General features: G+C 36.8%; 4 protein-coding genes across 8 annotated transcripts in view; 2 read left to right on the top strand and 2 right to left on the bottom strand.

Annotated features, from left to right (window-relative positions):
- l(1)G0320 (signal sequence receptor subunit 1 l(1)G0320) overlaps positions 1-18,120 on the top strand; it is a 122,351-nt gene extending 104,231 nt beyond the window's left edge. The window contains exons 1-5 of one of the 2 annotated variants that reach the window (XM_046616484.2): positions 14,835-15,081; positions 15,890-16,069; positions 16,267-16,526; positions 16,637-16,904; positions 17,053-18,120. In XM_046616484.2, the coding sequence (XP_046472440.1) occupies positions 15,018-15,081; positions 15,890-16,069; positions 16,267-16,526; positions 16,637-16,904; positions 17,053-17,126 (846 nt within the window). In that variant the 5' untranslated portion in view covers positions 14,835-15,017 and the 3' untranslated portion in view covers positions 17,127-18,120. Of the gene's footprint in view, positions 1-14,834; positions 15,082-15,889; positions 16,070-16,266; positions 16,527-16,636; positions 16,905-17,052 lie in introns of those variants that run through there. The other variant, XM_069134494.1, reaches the window with a different exon arrangement.
- Tgs1 (Trimethylguanosine synthase 1) lies at positions 7,426-14,263 on the bottom strand. 3 transcript variants are annotated; one of them, XM_046616459.2, is made up of 8 exons: positions 13,957-14,263; positions 13,515-13,653; positions 10,699-12,623; positions 10,357-10,603; positions 9,583-10,249; positions 9,380-9,511; positions 8,993-9,291; positions 7,426-8,921 (listed from the first exon to the last, which is right to left on the bottom strand). In XM_046616459.2, the coding sequence occupies exons 1-8, from the start codon at positions 14,064-14,066 to the stop codon at positions 8,814-8,816; spliced, it is 3,627 nt and encodes a 1,208-aa protein (XP_046472415.1). In that variant the 5' UTR covers positions 14,067-14,263; the 3' UTR covers positions 7,426-8,813. The 3 variants fall into 3 exon arrangements, with proteins under 3 accessions (XP_046472415.1, XP_046472416.1, XP_046472417.1); XM_046616460.2 differs by having other exon boundaries at positions 13,515-13,650; XM_046616461.2 differs by lacking the exon at positions 7,426-8,921 and having other exon boundaries at positions 9,059-9,301.
- A 906-nt stretch (positions 18,121-19,026) lies between the features above and the next one.
- On the top strand, positions 19,027-21,580 carry LOC124214735 (uncharacterized). Its single transcript, XM_046617336.2, has 9 exons — positions 19,027-19,209; positions 19,519-19,626; positions 19,726-19,833; positions 20,056-20,204; positions 20,389-20,550; positions 20,669-20,775; positions 20,879-20,990; positions 21,073-21,200; positions 21,267-21,580. The coding sequence occupies exons 1-9, from the start codon at positions 19,051-19,053 to the stop codon at positions 21,443-21,445; spliced, it is 1,212 nt and encodes a 403-aa protein (XP_046473292.1). The 5' UTR covers positions 19,027-19,050; the 3' UTR covers positions 21,446-21,580.
- Positions 21,581-21,706: 126 nt separating this feature from the next.
- On the bottom strand, positions 21,707-24,098 carry LOC124214737 (luciferin sulfotransferase-like). 2 transcript variants are annotated; one of them, XR_011176651.1, is made up of 6 exons: positions 23,796-24,098; positions 23,517-23,613; positions 22,581-22,888; positions 22,419-22,513; positions 21,872-22,286; positions 21,707-21,794 (listed from the first exon to the last, which is right to left on the bottom strand). XR_011176651.1 is itself a non-coding variant. In XM_046617337.2 (5 exons), the coding sequence occupies exons 1-5, from the start codon at positions 23,989-23,991 to the stop codon at positions 21,987-21,989; spliced, it is 996 nt and encodes a 331-aa protein (XP_046473293.1). In that variant the 5' UTR covers positions 23,992-24,098; the 3' UTR covers positions 21,824-21,986. The 2 variants fall into 2 exon arrangements, 1 of the variants encoding a protein (XP_046473293.1); XM_046617337.2 differs by lacking the exon at positions 21,707-21,794 and having other exon boundaries at positions 21,824-22,286.
- Between the last annotated feature and the right edge of the window lie 966 nt (positions 24,099-25,064).

Here is a 25,064-nt window from a genome sequence, read left to right as displayed (position 1 = left end):
CGACAATCAGCGGCTGATTACACAAAATGTACGACGTCGATTAAGTTGCCGCCTTACGTAATAAACGACTGTTACCCGCCACGCATGACGTCACTTGACAATGACGAGCGCACAGGAAGTCGAGCATTTGAACGTCCCGTCGTTTCAATCATGGTTTACAATTTATTCGGAGGGCCATCGGACCATAGAACGAGAATCCATGAGAACAGAATCACAGTTTAAGATATGAGAAAAAAAAATTAAATTAAATCTTACTTTTATTTCAATTACACACATTTTTCATGGATGTAATTCCATGACAATTATAAACTCGCCAAATCAATCAAAGAATTATAAAAGCCTTGCACAATCCGTGAAACATCTGTTTTACATATTTTTTTGTGTGCAACTGTTTTCACAGAAATGCGGATCAGCGTGCTAATCGTTGCGAGGTATCTGCTTCCTCTTGTTGCCAAAATGGAATTCAGACTCAGGATAAGTGGAAAATTTCTGGATCTTACAGTTTTCAAAGTTCTTTATGTTGAGGGCAGTTTTCGAATCGCATTTGTTGATTTTCGGATAGTTGGTACGACAAAAACTTCTGTATTATTATGATAAAACGAGTAAATTCAAATTGTGAAAAGTGTTGAGCGCGTTGTCAACAGCCTCAAAAATATACTGTTGAAAATTCGATTTTTTTATTTCATTTTATGCTAACGGTGTAACCGAAGCTGAGTATCTTCAGCTACAAGGTTTTAAACAGCTTGAATGTTTTTACAGAATTGTATACAAGAATTTTAGATCAAAAGCCAAGGAACGTAGTTTTCGAAACTTGCATTTTATTCGGTATTAGCGGTATTTTGTACAACTCATGTCTGAAAAATTACTGACGCCTTTTGCGTGATTCGATTCAACCAGCTATTATTTGAGTTGAAAAATTTGAAAATCATCGCATGATTCATCAGATTTTAGAGAAGCAATTTCTATATGCACGTAATTAACCTGCGTCAACACGCGTCACAAGTATATTGACGTCAGCACCACACCAACGATGTCATGGTGTTATATCATCCGCCATCGCCCAACATTTTCCCGCAGAGAACGATTTGCACGTAATCGTTATATTGGGTAAATAGAATCAGACGGAAAATCGCAGCGTTTAATATCATTTATGTATGATTGGATACGTTTCGAATTGTCTGCAAAGGCAGATGGAAAAAGATTGCCAAAAATCAACCGTAAGAACAACCGCGATGCTCATGTTTTTCGTCAGAGCCAACTTTCTAGGGCGTGTACCAATTACATTAATCGCATCTGTGTCATCACGTTAACAACCGGAACCGGAACTCGGAATTCCGAAATTTTCTAAGAACTAACACAGTTGAAATTTCATCTGAATTACTTAATATCACTTGACCAATCTGAGAAATGAAGACAACAGAATTTTCTCAATAACTCGTGGATCTCATGACTTTTTTCTCGATTACAGATATGCATCGGAGAATTCTTTATTACTTCTGATTTTTAATAAAAATATCTGAGAATTAACATATTTTGATAAAAAAAATTAGTCGTATTCTGCAAATTGATCATTGCGCACACGAATCGGTAAAACATTGTTCCGGTATTATGTAAACTGAAATTGGATAGAAGATGATTTATTTATGAAAAATTATATTTAAAATAGTTTTTCAAGTGACACTGATCAACCGTGCCCTCTGTATTCTATCCAAGATATTTTTTAATCTCTATGATACATTTCTCATCAGTCTCCAGTATTTCTTTTACCATGTTTCTGTAAAATTCTGCAAAATTTAACATTCTTGTATATACATATATATATATTAAAACAGGATTTCTTCTTTCCTTGCGTGAAAAAATAAAAGGAAAAAAAAACAAATAAACAAGCAATGATTAAGTTTTTTTGGATAAAATGATTATCAAAATTTCGGTAGCTAAATACAAAGTATATGGCTGAGTATGAATATGATTTGTGAAAAATCTGATTCTGTCTTCAGATACAAATATGCGGATAAACATAATTCGAAGAAATACGAAAGAAAATTTTGCAGCAGAATACGAGTAAGGAATTGCAGAGGAATTAAAAAATGACTCGGAATATTTTTAAAAAAATATCGAAATAGAAAGAAAAAATTCGAATGCATTATATGTGAGAGAGGTTTTAATTGAATTAAAAAATCAAGGAATTTTCACCAATCGAAACGTAATAAAAATGTGTTCAATAAAAATTCTACGTATATATGTGTACAAAGAATTATCAGCAGAATTTTTGGGTCACAGTGGGGAACGAAATCCACAATGCTTCGACGGTATTCTAACTCACGATTGTCGCAAATGAATGGGGGAAAAAAACACGATCGAATTTGTTGAAAATTTTTAAATTTCTTGTCACAGTCTTACTAAAAATCGATACTCGAGTCCCTCGGCTCCTCGTGTGATTTGGTAAGAGGAATAGAACGCTGCAGTAGTGCGACGTACGCATCGGCGGCAAACGGCGATCGACGCCGGCACCGGCGGCACCGCCGGTAGCGGCCCGATGGTACAAAAACAGGACCCAATTCGTGGTAGAACCCACTTGTGGATCGGATCCTGACATCGCCGCATTCGTTGAACGACAAGTTTTGAATTTACGGTCCGTAATATCGGGAAGATATTTAAAGTTCTAGCGGCGCATAGTGCTAAAAACAAAAAAAAAAACAAAAAAAAAAAAATTTACCAGTATCTCCCGAGCTGAAAATTTATACACATTTGAAGAAAGATTGGAACTCATTTTTTAGAGGCAAATCAGCCCGGTGAGTAGCTGCAGGAAACGATCGTTTCGAGATTTTTCAAATATTAAAAGTATACATCTTCTTTTTTTATTCCGTCTTTGGTATACAGTTTTTGCAATTCACTTTTGTATTTTTGCAAATCCGCGAGCAAAATTCGTTGCAATAGAAACAAGTAATGAACCGATAGCTATTTTTGCTCGCTAAACGTAATCGGGATTTTGAAATTATAGGTTTAGTTAAAAAAATTGACAACGTATTGTGGAATTATTGGCCGTAATATTTTTTTCTCTTCGTTTTAAATCTAAGCTCGATCAGTGCCGTAAAGAAATCGTTGATAATTCTGGGACGAAATGACGAGCAGTTAAAGGGAAAGATATGATTTTCAAATGGGATCGTATTTGCATGCATCTTAACGACGAACTGAGTAATTGCACGTTAAAATTCACGACCTACTTTGGTGAGTATGTACATAGGTAAGTATGTACTACTCGCATATATCTTCCAAACTCAAATCACCACCGCAATCCTGATTTCATTTTACATACATCTTAAATTGGTATTGAAAAATCTGTATTTTCCAATGACATCCGTCAAAAGCGTGAAACCTTGGACGGTCTAATGAATTTTTCATCAAATTATCAAGGATAAAACGATAATTCGTAGTTTTGACATTTGCGATTTGGATTGAAACTGGAAAAAAAATCATTCAAGATAAATTGTGCAAATACTTTTTATTTTGCTGTTAATCTGTAAACGTATGGATTCATGATTTGATTTAGAGTACAGTATAAGTTTAACGGTTGTGACTTTTCCTCATTTTTTACCGTACAAAAGATATAGAATAATTAATCTTCCTAAAACGTCAATAATTTTGCAATCAGACGATTTCGCATACGAAATTTATCCACTTATCATTTTTCGCAGCTTCTATAATCCGATTATTCCGTTATCTAGATTCTAGGCATAAGTGAAATTTTACGCACGTCTAATTTTCTATTTCAATAGACATAATAATTGGCAATTGAGAGCATATATAATCATCTGCTGAAGTGAGTACAAAGAAAAAATGTGAAATGTGATAACACGAGTAAAATTTATCGAGGAAGCGATCGATTTATCTTTAGGGAAATACCGATTGCGATAAATTCTACAGTACCAAAATTAAGCGTACAACAACCGACTGAATTTCACGGGCAAAATAAAGGTCGTTGTTTTGGCGAATTAGTGTATACGGTAAAAAATATATCAAAATTCAGGACAGGCATCGCAAACGAGTTACATTAACGCAATTTTTTACCTTTACGTTTTTTTTTTTTTTTTTTTTTGTTTTTCGTTTTTCTCTATTACAATTTCAGGGGAAAATGCGCTCCGATGTTGTAATAATTATAGCAACGGTGGGGCTGCTATTCACAGAAGGTACAAGATGCTCGCGCAGCTACAATCATTACGTCAAGCATCGTACCAAGCCGAGAGAAATCCGTGGCTTCAAGCCCGAGTATTTGTCTACTGCAATCGGTTTCGGAAAGCGGGACAGTCCCTTCGGACTCGTTAAGCCTCAGAACCAGCAGAACCTCATTCTCGCGTTACTGCAAAAGACGTCTCAAAGGTGGGAACATTTTTTTTTTTTTTTGTCACCAGAAACAGGTGCTGATCCTTTTTTTCTCAGTAGTGTGAACGGGGCAATTCTGTTTCAGATTGGAGAAAAGCGGGAGGATCTCATGTAAACAGAGAAATACCTACAGACAAGCGATGTGCGAATAATGCGAAATTGAGACATGCCGATTTTTATCGCGATCGCATCATGATAGGTTAATGTATATTGGAAAAATAAATTGTGCTCTCTTCTTTTCCTTTCCAACTTTCACTCTCTTTATGCAGCATCGGAATTGTGGCGCTGCAACGCTTCTGCAGTAACTTCAATTATTCTGTTCGTAAAAGTAGTTGCTGTATGATTATTAAATTATCTATATATATCTATATAATTGTTATCAAATGCAAAATAAAAGCGAGCTAATACAGCGTAATGATTTAAATTTTAACACTACCCACAATGCTGTGTAAGTAAGTATAAATTTTTCACACCCTAAGAGTTGAATGGAGAAGTTGACGGGCCCATAATCACTGCGTTTTAAGTGCAACATATATAAGTATTTGTTCGACAAAAGAAAAAATATAGAAATAAATGAATCAAGTAGAGCGAAATATTTGAATCCAAAGAATCCTGCGAAAATTAAAAATTCCCGAAACGCTATGCCCAGTATATTTTGCGACAGCAAGGAAAATGCCCGAAATTAAAGCCACAGATATGTGCTCCCAACTACACGCAACCCGTTGAACATTTTGCGCTCTTTCTGGTTCGATGATTTTCCGATAGACGACGCCACCGTCAGATGAAAGACGGACTCTAGAATAATCTAGAAACCCGCGGAATCAGTCAGTGAAACATACTCGACGGATTCACATCGCTATTGAGTATTTGTATGTACATATATCTGTTTACGGTTGTAACTGATTTGTATCATATTCTGGTTTCGTTGGATTTACTAGAACTGCGAATGAATCGAATGAGATCGACTAATTTCTAGAATTTTAATTAACGTCTCGAGCAATGTCAGGGATCAATCTTCGCAGCGATTAACGAACGTTGAAATTTTGTAAGGAAAAAAGATAAACCGCTCGGTGTTTTTTGTGGAGAGGATGATTGTAATAATAATCTGAGTAAAACTCTTTTTTATTTGTATATTCAGTACAGTGCCAACTTAGATTTGTTGAAGTGATTCGGTTATTTACCTCATCTGTTGACTCGAGAAACGTGAATTATTTCCACTTTGCAACATTGCGATACTCTAACAAAACTTATAGTTGAAAATTATCAATCAGTGTTAGTAAAGAAAAAGCAAACTTTGGAAGACTTGGTGTTTTGTAATAGGTACTTTTATTGCGTAAACTTTCAAATATTTGCTCTATAGTAGAGCACATTTTAATTTCTTTTACATTCTGCACATTTATGCACATATCAGTTTTAATTTCGGATTCGTATTTGTGTACTCACAATTAATTCACGAGTACGATAACGTAAGGCGCGAAATGAGATAAGCGTGTGATGTCAATCCTGTTTCCTCTCTTTCTTCTCATTTACTGCTGTATATCTTTTACTACCGGTGGTATTACAATTAACGATCGAAGCTGCACTTTATTACCAGGAACTTGCCTGAATTCAATCCCTACGACCATTCCATTCGCACTTGTGGCAGAGGTCTGAAAGGGTGTGGAAATCGAAAAAAAATTATATAAACTGACCCGAAAGGCGTACCCTAATTGTTATAGCGAGTGAATTCCTAACGACTGCATGATTCGTCGTCTGCAAAAAGTTAATGCGCACGCGCTGCAATCCGAGGGCAACTGTTTGCCAGGACGACCAACCGTCAAAAATGTAACCTCAAACATTTTGACAGCTGGTCGCCCTGGCAAGCAGTTGCACTCGGATTGTAGCGCGTGCGTATTAATTTTTTGTAGACAAGGTATCATGCACTCGTTAAGAATTCACTTCGTATAATATTCCGACTGGACTCACCATCCACGGACAAACACATTCGACATTGTAAAGTTCATCCACGCGATTCCTTTTATTGTCCAATATTTTCCCGGTAGGACACAAGTGGTAAAACGTCCCAACGAATTCCGATTTATTTAAGGTTACGCTAAAGTTGCCTTCCGTAATACATTCTATAAATAAGAAAATCACGTTTAAGAAACGCCCGCGGTATAAATTGTTGGTATCGGCATACGTCCGAGATAGTTTGAGAACCATCGAAACAAGTGATGAACGGCAATGCTGCTATTGGGAGATTAGCTCCGATGTCTCAGGGGTTCTCAAAGTATTTAAAACGCATTTCCCGCCGTTTTTCTCGCACTTTCAAGGATACTTTTACAAATATATCTTACGTATCGTCCGTTACAACTGGTCGCACTCACCGATGCATAGTCGCGTGCTATATTACGGAATAATAATAATAATTCCTTACTAATCACAATTATATTTGTAACCGGAGGGGGGAAGTAATGTTGGCGATAAATGCGGGGCAGATCATGGATGAAAAGGGTAATGGTCATTCCTCTTAAAAAATATAATTAGTGTAGATTTCCTCGAATTTATACGTGATACGTTTTGCTCTTGGGGTATGCGAACAACTTGGACTTTGAACGATACGTTAGTTTTTGACATTTCATGAATTCAAATTCATTTATTTTATAATTCAATTTGATACACGCTCGTTAATGTCGATTCACATTCAATTTTAGCTGTCTAAAAATGTATTGACACATCGACTTGCAGACTTATTTTCTGTGGACATATTTTTATTAAAGGTATATACCAATAATATTCGTCTACTTAATTAATCATTCGGAATTTTTTTTACCGATTCGTAATGAAAACATATGAAAATGGTGTCCATGTGTGACTCAAGAGAGTAAGTTGCGTTCATATGTATACGCGGAAATTTTATCACAAAATCCGGATACGTTTCAGAGGTTGATGAAAGCGGGCTATCTTTTGAGAAGTTTGAATGTGTGTACATTTATTCTGTACATCGTTATACAATAGTTATATCAGGGAGAGGCGGATTATTGATATACAATTACAACTGCATAGTTACAATTTGATCTGAAAATGAAAATTCAGCTTTATTTGAATAGAACAATATGTAAAGAAGAGTCAATATGATACAAACCAAAATAGTAGGCACATTCGTATCTTTTTCTTTCATATTTTTCGTTACATTTAGTTTTTTCTAGTACTGTTTTTTTTTTTTTCTTATTCTTGTTTTTAAATAACCTGACAGTGCAAACAATACGTATAATACAATAGAACTAGATTACATTAGTCTTAAATGCATAAAATATGAGTGTTTATCGAGTGAATTTTCTTAAACTCGTTAGTTTCTCTTTGTGCCGCATTCAAATTGGAAATATTTTCTTTCAATGTGTAACTGAAATTCGTGATTGCGTCAACGTAATATCACTTATTATGCGAATTAAATACTGTATGCGCACATTATAGATAGTAAACGGTAGCATTCAATTTTCGTAGAAATCTGTAACTAAAACTTCAATAAAGTTAATCGTTTAAATTGATCACTAATCTTCAGTAACTCATCTCACAATTAGACAACTTGTATTTGAGTGAGAAAAAAATTTTTGTAATGTAGATACAAATAAAAAACACCGATCCGTTTGTAATGGCAGCATAATAGAAAATATTTAAAGCGAAACATTGGTTCAGTTCAGATTCTTGGTGATACAAAATGAAGTGAAGTTAATCTATATTTTGGTCACTTTTTCGGAAATATTTCCATCACACTTAATTTCCCTATACTTTTCACTCTTAAAAAATTTTAACCAACTTCAAATTTAATTTGAAGACATATTGTAATTAGCCATAATATAAAACAAATCCAATCGTTGATTCAAATATTTAATATAAAAAAGAACCCCTAATGCGATCAAATATACTGTCAGTTTCAGAGGTAACTCAATTCGTAAAAAAAGGAAAGGTATTAAGGATTGTTCGGAATCTTTGTGCTTAATCTCCTCGATTCTCGTCTCTTCCTAAACTGAGGATAAAAAATCAAGTTGTTAAAACGGAATTAAAAAAATGAGTCTCGAATTTCAGAAGGAAGCAATTTTCCTTGGAATAAATCTGTGAATCTCACACTTAGCAATCAGAACTGCTACATTATTCAGGTAGAAGACGACGATCCTATGTCAAATTGATTATTTTGTGCTGAATTCTATTATAAAAGTTGGAGAGCAATTCGTGACTCAAACGTAACGTACTTACTATGTAAAGCGATACGAATTAAAGTTGTAGATATAATCATTCTTCCTTCGACCGAAATCACATATTAAAGTTTTTCAAGATATGGGTAGAGAATACTTTTTACAAACCACATGAAGGCGTTTTGACGATACTTAAAACAATAGATAATTGTTTTAAATAGTGTCTCCTGATACACAAATCCGGTGTTATCACATTTTCTTTTATTCCTTAATCAATTCACCGTAGTAAGCAGTTAAGGCTATCAGCTGTTTGTCAAGAAAATTTTGTTCCATTTCTACGGCGCCTCCTGGACCGGCTAACATTGCAAGCTGGCAAGACGAAACACACCGCATAAGAAACTGACTGACAATTGACGGGTGATTTATTGAACGATTCTTACCTGCATGGTGTCAACATTCTTAGGCAAAAAGTAAGCTACATGCTCAGTTATGCTTTTTGATGTATTGTACAATGCCGTTCCGCCAAGTGGTGCCAATATTTTTTCAATGTCGAATGTTTCATCCATTAAATATTTCGGACCTCCCCATGGAGGACTAAGAAACACAACGTCGGCAAACAGCTTTGGAGCAAGTTGCAAATAATCACCAACGATAAACTCTATTCTTTTCTCGACGCCGTAAATTATCGCGTTGTGACGAGCAAGCTGTATCTTCACTGGATCGATGTCTATCGCGATTACTGAAATATACTTAAAATCAGCTTTGCATATCCCATATCGGCAGTTGTTAATTTTGATAAAAGTATCGAACACCGAGTGTCTCCGTACCTCTTTCACAAGTTAAGGCAAATTGGATTGCATTTCCTCCTGCTCCGCAGAAAGCATCTATGATCGTGTCACACCTGCATCTTTCGGCTATATGTTGAGCGATTTTTTCCGGCGTGACGGAAAACCAGCTTTCTGCAACAAACGGAAATGTTCAAATTAATTGCTAATACAACCGCAGTTTTTTGCTTCAGAAAATTACTCACCACTATCCAGTTTGATACCCTGATCAAATTTGGTGAACAAACGATATCGTTTAACCCAATACTTCATCAATGTTCTGTCACCGGCAACTTCGGGAGGAAGACAAATGTTACGTTTGTTCTGCTTTCGTTTTTTCTTTTTTTGTATCCTTTTAGCAATATCGTCGTCGGTAAATTTCTCCTCAAAAACATCGTCCTGAAATTTGGCGTCCACATCCATGGAAACATTCTTACTCAGATTTTTATCTTCGTTGTAATCTTTAGTTGGTGCAGCATCTTCAACATTATCAGTCTCTTTGATTGAATCATAGCCCTCGTGATTTGATTGTTGAATTTCACCAGCATTCGCCAAATTATTGACATCATATTCCTTGACAAGTTCCGCATATTCGACTGTTTCACTATTGGGCAAAATTTTCTCACAACTTTCCGTGGTGTTTTGGTCGAGTGTGCCTACAATTTGGTCGTCTATATCGATTTTTGAATCAATAGAGCTTGTGCTTGGTTTATTGAACAGGAGACGTTTAACAGGCAATTTCGATGCAAACTTTTGATCGCACTCTTCGTCCGAACTTGAGGTAAACAGCGTTGTGTAAGACCCTCTGTCATTTGTCTTCAAGACCGGTTCTGCGGTGGTCTTTGTTGGAAGGTATGCCAAATTTTGCGATGTCTGCGAAATATCATTGAGAATCAGCTGTTTGTAATAATACAAAATGAAAAAAAAGAATAAGAAAATCATTCAGCACGTGCCAATTGCTTTGCAAAGAATGAACTTACCTTGTCCAAAGTATTTGTAACCTCCTCCCCATTGTCATCAAAATATGTGTGCTTGTTGACTGGCCTAGATCTATTGAATTTAATTTTGAGCTGTCTGTTCTGTAATCTAATGTTGCGCTTCCTGTACACAACTTCACCCTGTAATTTTGTCTGTCGTTGATCGTTATTGAACGTGTAGCCCATCAGGGAGAAGGCTTTTTTAACCGTCTCTAAGCCCTCGCTGTATTCGTCGTTATCGGCTTCGTGACTGAAACATTAGCAGAGAATGCTAAAATGAAAAAAATCGTTCTTGCTTCACCTCTTCCACATAATTATCTACTTGTTGATGATATTTGGACGCACCATCTTTTTAACGTCGTTGGTTTTTCGTCATTTGGCCGGTCTCCATCGCTCGCGCTTGACAAACCTCTCAGAATGTCGGCAGGTGGCGTACTCTGAAGCGTAGTTGAAGAAACATCACTATTGACCAGTGTGCTCTGACTGTGATCACTGCCTTTGGTTGTAGAATTATCCTGTGCGTCGCCATCATTGGCAGGTTGAGTCTCATCGCAATGCATGGTTAAATTTTGCATAAGCGTTCCAACGGATTCCATGATCATTTTCTTCTTTCTGGAATTTACTTTATTCTCTATCGCATTTGGATACAACTTCTCATTAATATCCTTTGATTCTTTGGCCTGAATGAATTCCTCCTGTCTTTGCGCGTCACAGTTCTGCTTCTCTTCTCTTTCGTTTCCCAAATCTTCGATTTCGCTGGTATTCGCGTAACGTTTATCGACATTGGTTGTGTCTACTGATCGATCATTTCCCTCCGGGTGAACATTGATCTCGATGTGCAACGCCAATTGCTGGTCGTACCTTTCGACGAACAGTTTGCACTGCTGCCAGTACTGTTCCTGAAAATGCTCCTTCCACAACTGCTGCCAATACCTGTCGGCATCTTCCATTCCGGGCTCGTTTTCAATTTCTGAGCTACCGCTTGTGATGTTACTTTCTATCGAGCTGGTAGTTGAACTGAACAAGCTGGAAGATTGAATGGAATTTGAATCACAGCTGGAGCTGGTTATGGTCATTTTAGTCACGTCGGTCATCGAGTCCGTCGTTGCATTTGTGTTGGCGATTGATTCGCTGATGGAACTGCATCGAGACGTCGTTATCAGTCGTTCGTCTTCCATGTTAGACGGTTGGTTGTAACTTTCCTCCATGCTGAACGGACTCAGAGGATTCCAGCCTTCTTCTATGTCAGGAGATAACTCGCGGTTTATCAGTTTCTTTCTGTTCTCATCGGCTTCGTTGTGGTTTATGCTTATTTTGTTTGTATCTTGAAATGGAAAATTGGTGCTATCATCTGCTACACATTTGACATCCATTATGCTTGGGTCGTTTATGGTTTTACTGAATATTCCTTCAAAGTTGGAACGGTTTATTTCACAATTTTTGTGAGCCTGATTTGGAAAACACGTATTTTGCTCTGGGAAGGCTTCTGAGGCGGTTTTTTGCTTCTGTCCATTGGCGCAATTGCCCTTTATCGGCAGCTGGTTTTGCTGCATGTAATCCGGATTTATGTAATCAGCATATTTCTCTATCCAAGATGCCCAAATTATCTGCTCCCCATTTTCCGCCCAGAATCTTCCCCACAATGCCTCTACTTCGCTTCTATAATTTGAGCTATCACGTTTTATCACAGTTAAGGCAGCCGCTTGACTGCATGAATTGATTATTTTGGAACACTTGCTTTGTGGATCGGAGCTAACATCCGTTTTTGATATTGGACAATCATTGCTCAGTCTGGCGGTCTGACATTTATCGAGATCGGACCCATCCTCCATTTTTAACGATTGGCTATCCCTCATCTCTGAATGGCAGTAGAGATTGGTATTTGATGATGAAACTTGGCACCCATTGTGCATATCAGATTGCAAAGCCCCCAAACTCATGTTTTCATCATCACTTTCCCTGTACATTCTGAAGATTCTACTCTTGCGCTCCATTCTCTCGTATGCATTCTCATCCTCTTTGACGTCGTCCGCATCTCCGCTGCTGAAGGTTTTACCATAATTTGCGAATAGGTTTTGAATACTTTTAGCTTCGTGATAATCGTGATATTCCGATAAATCCGCGCCCGAATCAGACTGATGCAAGCCAAACTTCTGGGGGAAAGACGATGCCGGTGGTCGGTGAGACGAGTCGCGGACAGAATCATGTTCGTCTGTTGAGTAATTATTGTCCGTGTGCGAAGCACTGCAATAACAACTCAACGGTTCTTCCTATTTAACAAAAAATTATTTATATTTTTTACTCTGGTCATGATTCCAAGTTGGTGTTTGCGTGTTGCGAATAACATATTTCCTTGACTATAGATTATTTATTGAAATTTGGAGATTTTATGATTACGTAATCATTTCTCATCCTGATTGAATATATAGAACTTCAGTAGTTTTTTCAAGAAATTCTTGATCAATTACAGAATAACAAAACTCAAAATTGATTGTATTTCTTCTAGGGGAATGTAAAAAAAATTTTTTTTTTTTATACCTACTTCAAAGATATAAAATATATCAATGTCAAACATGATCATTGGCTGAGTAGAAATTTATCAGGCCAACATCAATGGTTTTAATCAAAATAACAATTCTAAAATTGGTCAGATTGTTCTGAATATCCTTTACGTTCTATGGTAATCACATATAGTAAAGCTGCTAAATTTATTTCCTCACCCATGATTCTTATACAAGGTATTCGTCGTATTTATCTTCAAAATTTTATAAAAACAAAGCTGGTCTTGTTACCAAAATCTCTTACATTACAGTTGTTTAATATTATGTGAACGATTTTAGGACTTGTGTTTAAAAAAATACTGTCACACCTTTTTCATGTGCAGAATAATCCCATTAATATCATTGAAGGATCAGTATAAGAATTACATTATACATAACTGGAACGAAACTGTAGATCTGCTCAGAGCAGACTTACGATCGTAACAAAACCAGTCATTCATGTAACTTTTATGAAGCGAAAGCTGACTGGAAGTGACGAAAGTTACTTGCTGATAACGGTGCAATAAGAAACGTCATTACGAACAAAAGATATGGATCGTAAAAGTCAATTACGACTCAACAATGTGATATGAGATACGAAAGATAATATTGTATGCTTACGTCATGTTTGCCTATCGATTGACTATCGGCCAAGTTTCGTTTCTGGTTGTCCAACATTTCGCCAACACGATCCCCCTCGACATCTTCATCTTCGCTAGCATCTTCCGTGGTGAATACCGTAAAATGCTCCGGATTCCTTCTCAAAAAATTAACAATACAAGTCATGCTCAATTTAATGATTGCAATGAAAAGTAACATGAGGTAAGGTAAGGTGAGGTTAGGCTAATTTAGGGGAGTTAGGTTCAGGGGTGAGGTTAGGTTAGGTCAGCTGTCAATGTGCCAATCAATAATGGTGAGAGAATATATACTCGTTTTTTTTTTCTATAATGCACATAGCACGTACAGATCAGTAGAGAAAAATGAAAATAATATAATCTAGATGCTATAATCCGGACTCGTCACATTGTCGTTAATAGATATTGGCTGATTTTTATTTATTTACTTTATGAAGACTCGGCTGCACAAACAATAGATGTAAGCATCAGGGTCAGAAAACTGATTTTGCTCAGCGATGTAAACCTCGGCTAGAGGCTCCCAGACATGATCACACATGATTATAAAATACTTTTCTATAGCTTTATTCAGCCGTACGTTAATATACTGTCACAAAACACACATATTTTCTATATGAATAATAATCTAGCTTTAATTTTCCATCTCAAAATCCAAACCAAATCATTCGGTTTCACACCACCGCCGATAACCTCGGCACGAGCTGTCCGTGTGACCCACTCTGCACGGTGAACACACACGGCGAAAGAAGGCCTGTGCAACTGGTTAGGAAAAGCTTCTTAAACAGACCGCTGACCCGGAGGTGCGGTAACGGCGCTAGCGTCGTCGACATTTTTAACCGTAGGGTATAAAAATACCTAGAACGATATTGCTTTTTCCAAGAAGTACTGGCTTTTTCCTTCTTTTTTTCCATTGCATCCGATGCTCCGTTTCCTAATAGTTATGTTCTTGTTTTCATTCCTGTGCATGAATTAGTTTTCAAAGTACTTTGTTACCGGCAGAGTTCAGTCGATTTGTTTATCGATCTTTTTCGAATGCGGCAGCATTTTCATTTCTTATTTTGTCATGACGTTTGACGGATGATCTGTTACGTAGAAATATATTTCCTACGATCTTAAAGGAAAATATTAACTTGGTATAAGTGCACAGAGCCCAATTTTTCAATCAAATCGTGCGGTTCGAAGTATCCCAAGATTAGCGATCCGTTCGATGTTTCAGCGCCACCTAGACGCGTCATCGGAAAAGTTCGAGTAGCCCCACCAAGTTAATATTTGAGTCGTGATGCCGCGTGACAGATTCTGTTCCACGTTGTCGGTTCCCGAATGAAGTGTTGACCTTCCACGTAGCTGATTTTGTTGTGGGGACGCGGTACCGGAACGTGAGATTGTATTCAGTTACCATTCCGGAACACCGGAGAGTAGTTATATCTCGAAATTGTGTCTATTCGAATTACGTGTCGAGGGTGAAAAAATCTAATAAAATACATTCAAAATGAAAAATTTCTTTTTATTGATACTGTTGGCATTTCCAGCCACACTTCTCACAGTTAATAACGGTAATAATTATACTTCTCTCTTGTCCAACTTCTCAGTTTTTGCTTTCACTAATTTACTTCACACTCCCATATTTCGTATTTCCTTTCTCGTTTGCATGAACGAAACATTTTTAATCACGTCCGAAAGTCAACCGTATGTAAATTGATAACCATCAGTCAACTTGGAGCTCCCTAAAGTTTCAATTAGTCGTATATTATTTCTCCCCGCAATACGGAGCAGTTTTCTGTTCACCGTTGAATTTGCCACATTTCATCACATAACCAGTTGCCAATTTTCATACCAATATAGAATTTGAGGTTCCTGGTCTTCGAACCGTCCAGTTGCAACTCGAAAAATTTTCTTTTCAATTTTAACATGTCAAATGCTTTTGCTTATCAACGAATGCAGCTAATCACTTCAAATCCATATGTTACAACGTTTATGCAATATTCAGTTTCGCTATGACAAAAGTCAACCTATAACTCTACCACTATCATTTTGAACTGTAACGTGTGTCTAAAGTTATCAACTAATCAGTCTTGCAAATAAAAATGCTGATGCCATCCTCAGTGACCCACCTTGTGACCTACTAACCATTTCTCAATTTTCTTATTCAAATTTTAAACATTCTTGACAAAAGAATGCCACATTTATTGTTAGAAATTGATTACAATTTGCCGTCAGAGTTATTTTATTTTTTCATCCTAATTCTTAATTAAAAAAAAAAAAGTTATAAGGCATTAAAAAATTTTTAAGCACAGAGCTACCAAATTCAGTAAAATTTGGGAACATTGATGGATATGAATTTCAAAATCTCAAACATTTCAGTACTGTTATTTGTGAATGGTGAGGAAGATGAGATCGATGGCGACGCGATTGACATTGAAGCGGACGATGGAACCGTTATTACTGATGATGAGATGGAGGGAGAAACAACAAAGGCATCAGCTGATGCTGAAACTGTAATCCTTTTCACAAAACCAGTTGTCTCTTCTGCTGCGTCGATGGGTAAGTTGATCGAGAATACATTGTTCGACGATTTGTACAATAAGTAAAACTGTTTGGTACAGATGTCAAAAAGTTTCCTATAAAATTTTCCACTCAATCGTGATTATTAGTACTATTATTATTATTATTTTTACTATTATTATTATTATTATGATTATTCTTACTGTAATGTTTGTTCTGCTTTTTCCATATTCCAGAACTACCAGCCGGTGTTTTGGTTGAATTCCTTGTTGGTTTCACAAACAAGGGTGAAGTTGATTTCACCATAGACACTGTCGATGCATCTTTCCGTTATCCAATGGACTTTAACTTCTACATCCAAAATTTTTCCACAATTACATATAACAAAGTAGTAAAGCCAAACCATGAAGCTACTGTAGCTTACTCTTTCATACCGTCTGAAGTATTTGCTGGCAGACCGTTTGGGCTCAACATTAATCTCAATTACAGAGATGCTGTAAGTATATAACGGATACAACTAGTTTGATAAACAAGAAGTCAAAACTTGACTACACTTTTTGTTTTTATTGTATTTTGATGGCTAAAAGTGATTCTTTCAATTTCCAGAACGGAATAGGCTTCACTGATGCAGTCTACAATGAAACGATACAAATTATCGAATTGGATGAAGGACTTGACGGTGAAACTATGTTCCTCTATGTCTTCCTGGCAGCTTGTGTCATATTGACACTCGTTGGCGGCCAACAGTTATTGTCTTCCTTTGGACGTAAATCGCGATTCTCTTCCGGTCGTAAAGCACCTGTTGAAATGGGCACATCTAACCCCAACAACGTTGACTATGACTGGCTACCAAAAGACACTCTCAACAGGCTAAGTAAGTATTTAAAATACTGAAAATCAGATGCTCACTTGATTTTCGGGGATTATTGAAAAATATTAACTTTTTAATTGAGTATTAAGGTTGACTGCTTTGTTGAATTTCTAATGTTATCTCATGCTCATTCGATAATTTTTTGTATCAGGTAAATCTCCAAGAACTCCAAAACAGAGTCCGAGACAGAGAAAGGCGAAGCGGTCTGCGGGGTCTGATGACTGATTTATATTTACGTAATTTATATACCAGATATGATTTTCAAATTGCTGGAGTAAAATTGTAGATTTTCTACAATTTGAAAAAGAAGAAATTTTGTAACAACAGTGTGTCAGAACTCGAGAAAATTTATTTATGTTTGAACTATTGTTTTTTTTCTCGTTTTTTTTTTCACAATAAAAAACGATTTTTTAATCTAGAGCATATCGACGCTTGAAATTTGAAGCGAGGAAAAAAGAACTAGTTTCATTGTAAATTTTTGAAAGAAAAAAAAGCAATTATTAGGTTATTTGATGTTTATTTATGAAAATCGATTTCACCACCGTTATAAAAACCGAATCGGACAGATTCAGTGAAAACCACATCTTGATTTTCATACGTTAACGAACAAATAAAAAACTTGGCGCGTCGTAGATATTAAACTGCTGCATGTTATTATCAGATAAATTTAGCGGGCAGTTATGATATTGACCATTACGAATAAAATAGAAAGTTACCGTTACGCGAGTAATTACATTTCAATTGCGAATTATTAATTATTCATCTACTTAGCTACAAAAAAGCTGTTAAATTATCTCCAATAGAGTATCATAACAGTCCGCATCACCACGAATCGTTACAAGATGAACGGAATTGCAGTAAATGATAAGTAAGATGTGAAAATATAATAATTTTTTGATAAATTCGTTAAATTATTTCTTTCCCCCGCATAGAAACGTAAATTTTAGTCTACCGCAATGGTCGTATTTCATATTTATAGAAACAAAACTATGTATAAGTAGAAAGCGAATGGACGGATAAACTGACATTTCAATGTTAAGAAACGTTTAAAGTTCGTTGTAATTACGATCTACTAGTGTTAAATAAGTTTTTGCACCATGCAATCATAATTTATAGATAACGATGGTGATTTTCTTAGGTATAGATGCTTAGTGTTTAAGACCATTGAAGTGTATGTGAGCATAGGATTATAACAATAAATTGTGTGTATTGATACGAATTGCTTACTGATGAAAATTCAGGAATCATTCATTCACAATGACGTATACTTATTTTATTTTGACTGTTTGTTGTACCGCGTATACAATCATATAATTAATACAACATTAACAACGGTTACATATGTAATTGTATTCAAGTAATATGCATTTTGTCAAATACTTCACGCACCCTTTTTTGTCATATCTTCTAAACACATTGCGTCTCATCTGACATGCACCGGTAAACAAAAGTTGTGGATTCGATGGATTAATTTCTTAAATTATATGCCATCGCAAGATGGCCGCCTTCGACACACTTGCGATTTTATTTCGGATGTACGTTTATTTCCAAGAATCTCCAGCTACCAAACGTTATTTCATGTGAAATAAAATAAAGGCAAGAACAGCTCAAGCACGGTTCTACCTTCGTCCGTGTCCTAAAATATGAAAGTTCAGCTTGCGAAATTCACTCGGGTGTGTGAATCATTGGGTGTCTGAAGTTTGCGCTTGGCGCGTAAATTTCAATAATAAATTTTGAGAAATGGAAAAATCTGATTCAATTGCTCAATATTGGTGTAAATAATACCTATGCTTCACTAATAACTGTTTTATAACGCACCATTGGAATATTAAAATGAAACTTCATTTTCAGTTAGGCATATTTCTTCTCTGAATCTAATCACGATAATGTGTAATCTTATGAGATTCTCTAACGCCGAAAAACGAATACACATCTATTGAACACGTGTTTATCATACCTCGCACGTGAAATACAGTCAATAGAATATACGAATTATCCAAATGTAATATCAGTCCGTTATCGGCTGAATTGTATCTCATTTCTGCTCAAGTGCTGCCAGAAGTATGAGATAAGCGGTATTAATTATACATACCCGAAGATAACGCTTAGTTAGTAGCGTCTCTTTCAGTCCCGCTTAGTCCGTCCAACGATGGTACTTTGTTCGCTTTTACTAGCAGCTCTGCTGTTCGCGGTATTCAAATATCTCAAACTAGAAAATGTTGAACCGATTTTTGGAGTGTACAAGCAACCCGGAAAATGGTATTATCTCAAGTACCTTGCGTTTTGGTGCATTTTAAATTCTCGGAGGGTAAGTTAACGTACCGTCGATGCTATCGGTAGTTAAAGTATTGTATTATAATATATATACATACCACTCATTCAGGGTGGCGACAGACCGGAAAACCCGGTAAGCCCGGAAATGGTCAGAAAATTTCTTTTTTTGTTGGGAAAAGTCAAGGAAAGATCAGGTAATTTTATTTGAGCAAAATTGTTGCCACCCTGACATTCAATTTGATTCAATTTTCCTTTACTTTTATCTTTACTTCGATACATGTATAGTCAGTGAATCATGAGATTTTCTGATTTTTAACTATATTTATTACCAATTAAATCGCAGGTGTTCGGAAAACTTGGCTCAAGACTCCGGCAAAGCGGTTATGGCATGAAATCACGTTCAACCCCAGAAGAAATGGACAAGGCTCAACAACTGTCCTCACATACAGAGGTATACGAACAGCTGCCTTCTGTTTCCACAACTAATACTATAAAAATAATTAATTGCAACAATTAAGACAGTCAAAGGATTATTTGTTCGTATCCTTAGGCATTTGACGCGGTCTTCTTTATGGCAACAAACAAAGAGGGATATTACTTAGTTGGGGGCTCAGAGCGTCGACACGATGGCATTGTCAATGGATTATTTTACCTTGTGGTGAGTAGTATATGTGTGGTTTTGTAACTGATGTAAAATATTTTTCTCAAGTACATCATATTTTCCATTGCTGTAGAGAATAAAAAATAGTAATAGTCCGTGTAAGGAAATAAAATTTCTACGGACAAGCATCAGCTTTTCAATGTATAAATTTAATTTTCGGCCATAGTGTTGGTTTTGTAATCTTTCTGTCATCCTTAGTTTCTGAAACTTTTATTTCAGGTTCCAGGAAAGGGTCTTCTCTGTAGTAAAAGAATTCCCAGTACTCAACTGCACGGTGCAAAGCCAAATGAATTCGGCGCCGAGGGTATTCGTTTTACCCCAATCGTACCGATGAAACATTGGCGTATCGAGTACATCGGTTCCATGTGGTAATTGCATTTTTGTGCCGACCAATAATATCTTGTAATTATTATATCTCAGCTTTACATTTCGAATCACGTGAATCAAATTCCTTTTTAAAATTCAAAAAAAAAAAAAACATTTTAGTTAGTAAACGAACCTAAGTTTTAGATTAACCTGTATTAAAAAAAAAAATCATTTATGAAATTTTAGGTTCCAAAATGAACCGGGCAAATCCAGCAACGTAGAAATTCAAGCTGACTGGCGCAGTGATCTTCCGTTTTTTGATTTCGATACTGATTTGGCGATAGCTCCAACATGCAGGGCGATTGCGCGTGAAGACTGGAGTAAGGAATACTTCGACAGCCTCAAGGCGTGAGTCTGTTAAAACTTCAAATAACGAATCCTAACCGGTGAACTAGTAGACCAGTAACAAAATTAAGGCACGATACAATCTATAATACAATTTTCTTACTGATATTAATTTTTCCAGAGCACACCAGACGCACTATGAGCAGATGGGAAGTTTGAAAGCTAATATCAATATTGAAGGAAAGGTGTACGAATTCGAAGGTCAAGCCTTCAGGGATCATAGTTACGGTAAAGTGTTCATAATCCATCTTTGTTTTCTCCTGCAATTAATCGGGGATCTTATTTAATTGATCCACATTAATTTCGATCCGAATCGATTAATTTTCCGTAGGATTCAAGAGAGATTGGACCCTGATGCATCGGTACATATTTCACATGCTCTTTCTGGAAGATGGGACCATGGCATCGATCGGCGTGATTTGCCAACCCTGCACCTGTTCCACGTGAGTAATTTTTAAAGTGAACAGTACATCCCCGGCTAGAATTTAACGATGTTTAATGATTTTCAACGGTTATTCCCCGAAGGTTGGAGGCTGGTTACGTATACGAACCTGACGGATCTCTGCACCCGTTGGAATGGTGTGACCTGAAGTTATATCAGCACGGCGAGAACGGAACTGCGCCGAAGGATCATGCATTCACCTTTAAAGCGGGTTAGTGCCGAATACTGCAAACTTGGAACAGTCGATATACAACATTGGTATGTTGCAAAATTGCAGGTGAAAAGGTGTACAGCGTTCAAGTGAACGTTGAGTACGAATCGATACACTTTGTCGGTAAAAACTGGGAGGCAAGGATGGTCGAACGATTCGTTCGTTATCGCGTCAACGGCACCGTCGACGGAAGGGGCATCTCGGAATTCCATTATCGCAACAAAAATGGTCCAACTACAGATTAACCGTTCATCGACAAACACACAGGGTCTTTCAGGCTTCTCAGAATACGTGGATGACATCCTTGGAAACAACTGTGAATAGTTATGAGTGAGGTTGCAGAATAGTGCTGAACTCGTTAACTTGATTAACGCTCGAGTTTATTTGGACACGATTGTCAATAGAGTATAAAGTTTTCATGAACTCCATTGTGATTTTTCCAGCTAACATTTGCAATGACAATTAACTTGACACTGTTTTCTATAAATAAGTTTATTATTCACAGTAATAAATGTTAAATTTTTTATAGCTATTTTGATATTGGTACAAATTTGGTTAACGATAAAATAATTTGACAAAGATACTTACTATAAACTGAAAGAATTTTCTTTTCTTTTTTCTTTTTTTTTTTTTTCAAGAAAGAAAATTTTACATACATATATTATACATACATGTTTCTTGTTGTCTTCTCTTTTAAGCTATCGCTTGTGCCGAGGAATTGACATCCCTTGTCTTATATTATTCAATATCCTTTATCGCATCATCCAATAAACAAGCTGAGACCTGTTATTCAGAAGTGGAGTAATAAGTACCCCTCAAATTTTCCCGAGTCCAATCGTCAAACTGCTGAACGATTTCAGGTGTCATTTCGGTTTTCCACTGTTCGGTCGTTCCGCGCCTTATGAACTCTCCTTTTTTTTCGGACGGATTTAACTTCTGCATAACGGCTGTGACTTCCTCGTTGTTCACAGCTGGGTTCACTTTCATGCTATCGAAACTCAGGTGCTGGATCAAAACCGACTCCTGATCGGTGGTCAAGTTCTTACCGAGAAATTTTGCAGTTCTTTTTATTACCGACGGCAAGTCCTGGGTAAAAGAGACATTGAGAATTACTCATACTATGCGATGCAAGCTGGACGTGGAAGGCATGGATAGTATTAAAGGCATAATTGGTTCTTGTCCACGGTAAGATAAGGCTCACAAAAACAGTGAATTCACCCTTTTCATGTCCTCATACTTCAGGAATAGGAAGTTGTCGTTGATTCTCTGCTTCCAGAAACCAAGCACGTGTTTCCAGAAAGGTGCGTACATAACTAAAATCGAGTTTGAAATTAAAAGTTATCCGATTTGAAGAAACGTGGGAAGTAATTATTTGCAAACCTGCGTCTTTAATAAAGAGATCACACCAATCCTCGAAGCTCCCTTTAAACCCTTCGGATACTTTGGCGTGATGAAAATAAGAAATGCACGTGTCCTTGGGATTTCGGGAAACGTATACAATCTTGGCATTTTTTTCTCCTCTCTTAAGCTGCCGAGGAAGTAAACTGAACGGAAGGTGTGTCTTTATGAATCTGGGACTGGGCAATTTTTGACAATATCCGATACTGTCGATCACGTGTTCTGGCACCTTAATGTCAGAGATTGGACCATGATCCAATGGATTCGGAGCGCCAATCACAGCAGATATCCTGTTTGGAGAGAGGAAACAAATTTATTTTTATGTGTTGCAGTGAGACCGAATGTTATAGATTGATGTTATTGATTTAGCTGTGCTGAATGTACACTGAGAAAAATTTCATTTGTTATAGTGACTAGAACATTTCAGTAAAACTGGTATCGTTAAAAAAACTGTTTCAATATTGTTGGTATTACGAAAAACGAGGTACGCGTAACCATTTTGCGCTATCGTCGATCCTTGTTGGTAATCGCAACGCAAAATCAGTTTCTTCGGTTTACTCTACTTTTTTAGTTAAACAAGGCTTCAACGTCACTTATTGTTGCACAAGCATTAAATTTTCGCAACGGTTACAAGAAAATATAGTAACAGTGATTGTAATGAGAAAGAATAGTAACGGATAGTAAACTTTCTGGTAACGGCTAGAAAACTAATTTTCATTTTCTACCTAGGATTACATTTTTCGATTGTGGTAAAAAATGAAAATAGTTAAGGACTGAGCGGTAACCGGAACTAAAAATTTCTCTCAGTGTATCGAACTGACTCAAAATCAAAATTAAATTCAAGAGAAGAGCTTAGAATCGGCGAAACGGGTCAGTTCTAATTATCAAATTGATGATTTTTCATTGTTTCCAACTTACTCCAAGTATGGAAATCTGTCATTGAGAAGAACTTTGGCTCTCTCAAAGTTCGAGTCGTTAGCTATGCACCAAACCATTTCCTGCGTCCAAGTAGTACCTGAAAGAACACACACGGCACTGATCGAGTGCTGTCACATAGTCGTAGGCGTTACACTTCGATATAGTTATCTCAGTGTAGATAGCTCTTAATCAAGTACCGCCAAGCTAAAGCAATGTCGTTGCAACAATTTTAAAGAAATGACAACCATCCCGGCTAGTTGATAGATTTTGCGTCCTCACCCGTCCGTGGAAAGCTGCAGACCCAAATATCGTCATCGCGAACTTCAAAGTTGTCTATGGTATTGACGAATTTTCTGAATTGCCCCGGTAAAGTAATTCCATCCAGTTTTATGTAACCTTGATGATCCGGTCTGGTTAGGTGTTTCTTAACGAGATTTGCTACTTCATCGTCGAACAATGTGATTTCGTGTTGCATCTTTATTATATAATGCTAACAACACTATGGTCAGAATCGATTCACTGTATAAATCGGCAAAAAACTAGTGAAGCAAACCTGTACGTACTCGTAGAGACGAGTGGCCCAGTCGATCGTTTTATCGATAACTAGATTGCAGCACTTTGTACTGCTGTTCTTATCTGTCAGATGCTAGTCAAATGTGACCAAATAAGAAATTAACATTGAGGCATTTGAGGTCTCGATTAAGGGAGGCTTTGTCCTTGAAATTTTCAAAAAATCGATTTTTTTTTTATTACGTATTCTTAATCTACATGTAAGTGGAAATAAATCTGTCGAAGCGTTTCCCGGATTTCGAACGTTTACGATATTTTAAACGCGTTTGAAGTCGACACGATCAGCGCGCTCTGACCGTCTCAGCAGAGGCAGGTGACCAACGCAGCAAAAAAGGCCCGGATTGAGCAGCGGGAGATGTTAGCGGCTCAACATGAGCAGCTAGAAGAAGAGGAGGGATGCCTCTATGGACCAGGCATTGCCGATTACCGGTAATTATAAACACATTTGTGTGAACACATTACAAAACTTTGAATGCGTTTTTCTCGCAAACACGTTTTTAAAAATCGCTGACATTCTCCTGACCGCTGTAAATAACATATCGACCTGAAATTTGAAGAGCATACTCAGAAAATATGTCTTCACGGAATGACGGATCGTTTTTTCGGTAGATACATTTTTGCATTTATTATTTATCCTTTTATGCGAAAAATAACGCGAAAATTCGATTTGTTTTTTAATTGCCGCCATTTTCCGAAATTTGTACTAAACGAAAAACGCATCCGTCATTCCATGACCAGAGGGTCACACATTGATAATATGCTTGGAATCTGTGTTTCAGATCAACAAAGATGGGGCAGTGATGTCAGCCGTTTACCTCCAGCGTTTTGAGGACGTGTTTTCACGGAGCTGCAAGGGCCACCATTTTGGTTTATTTTTTCAAAAAAAATTTTTTTAACGTGTTGTATATCATGAATAAAAGCAACAAAAAAAACCGCACTCAAAAAGCTTTACTCATTTCCTTTAAAAAAAATGAAATG

The sequence above is a fragment of the Neodiprion pinetum genome, chromosome 3 (genome assembly GCF_021155775.2).
Source record: "Neodiprion pinetum isolate iyNeoPine1 chromosome 3, iyNeoPine1.2, whole genome shotgun sequence".
Classification (NCBI taxonomy): domain Eukaryota; kingdom Metazoa; phylum Arthropoda; class Insecta; order Hymenoptera; family Diprionidae; genus Neodiprion; species Neodiprion pinetum.
The sequence above is the reverse complement of the archived record's forward strand: the minus strand, read 5'-3'. Positions and strand labels throughout refer to the sequence as shown.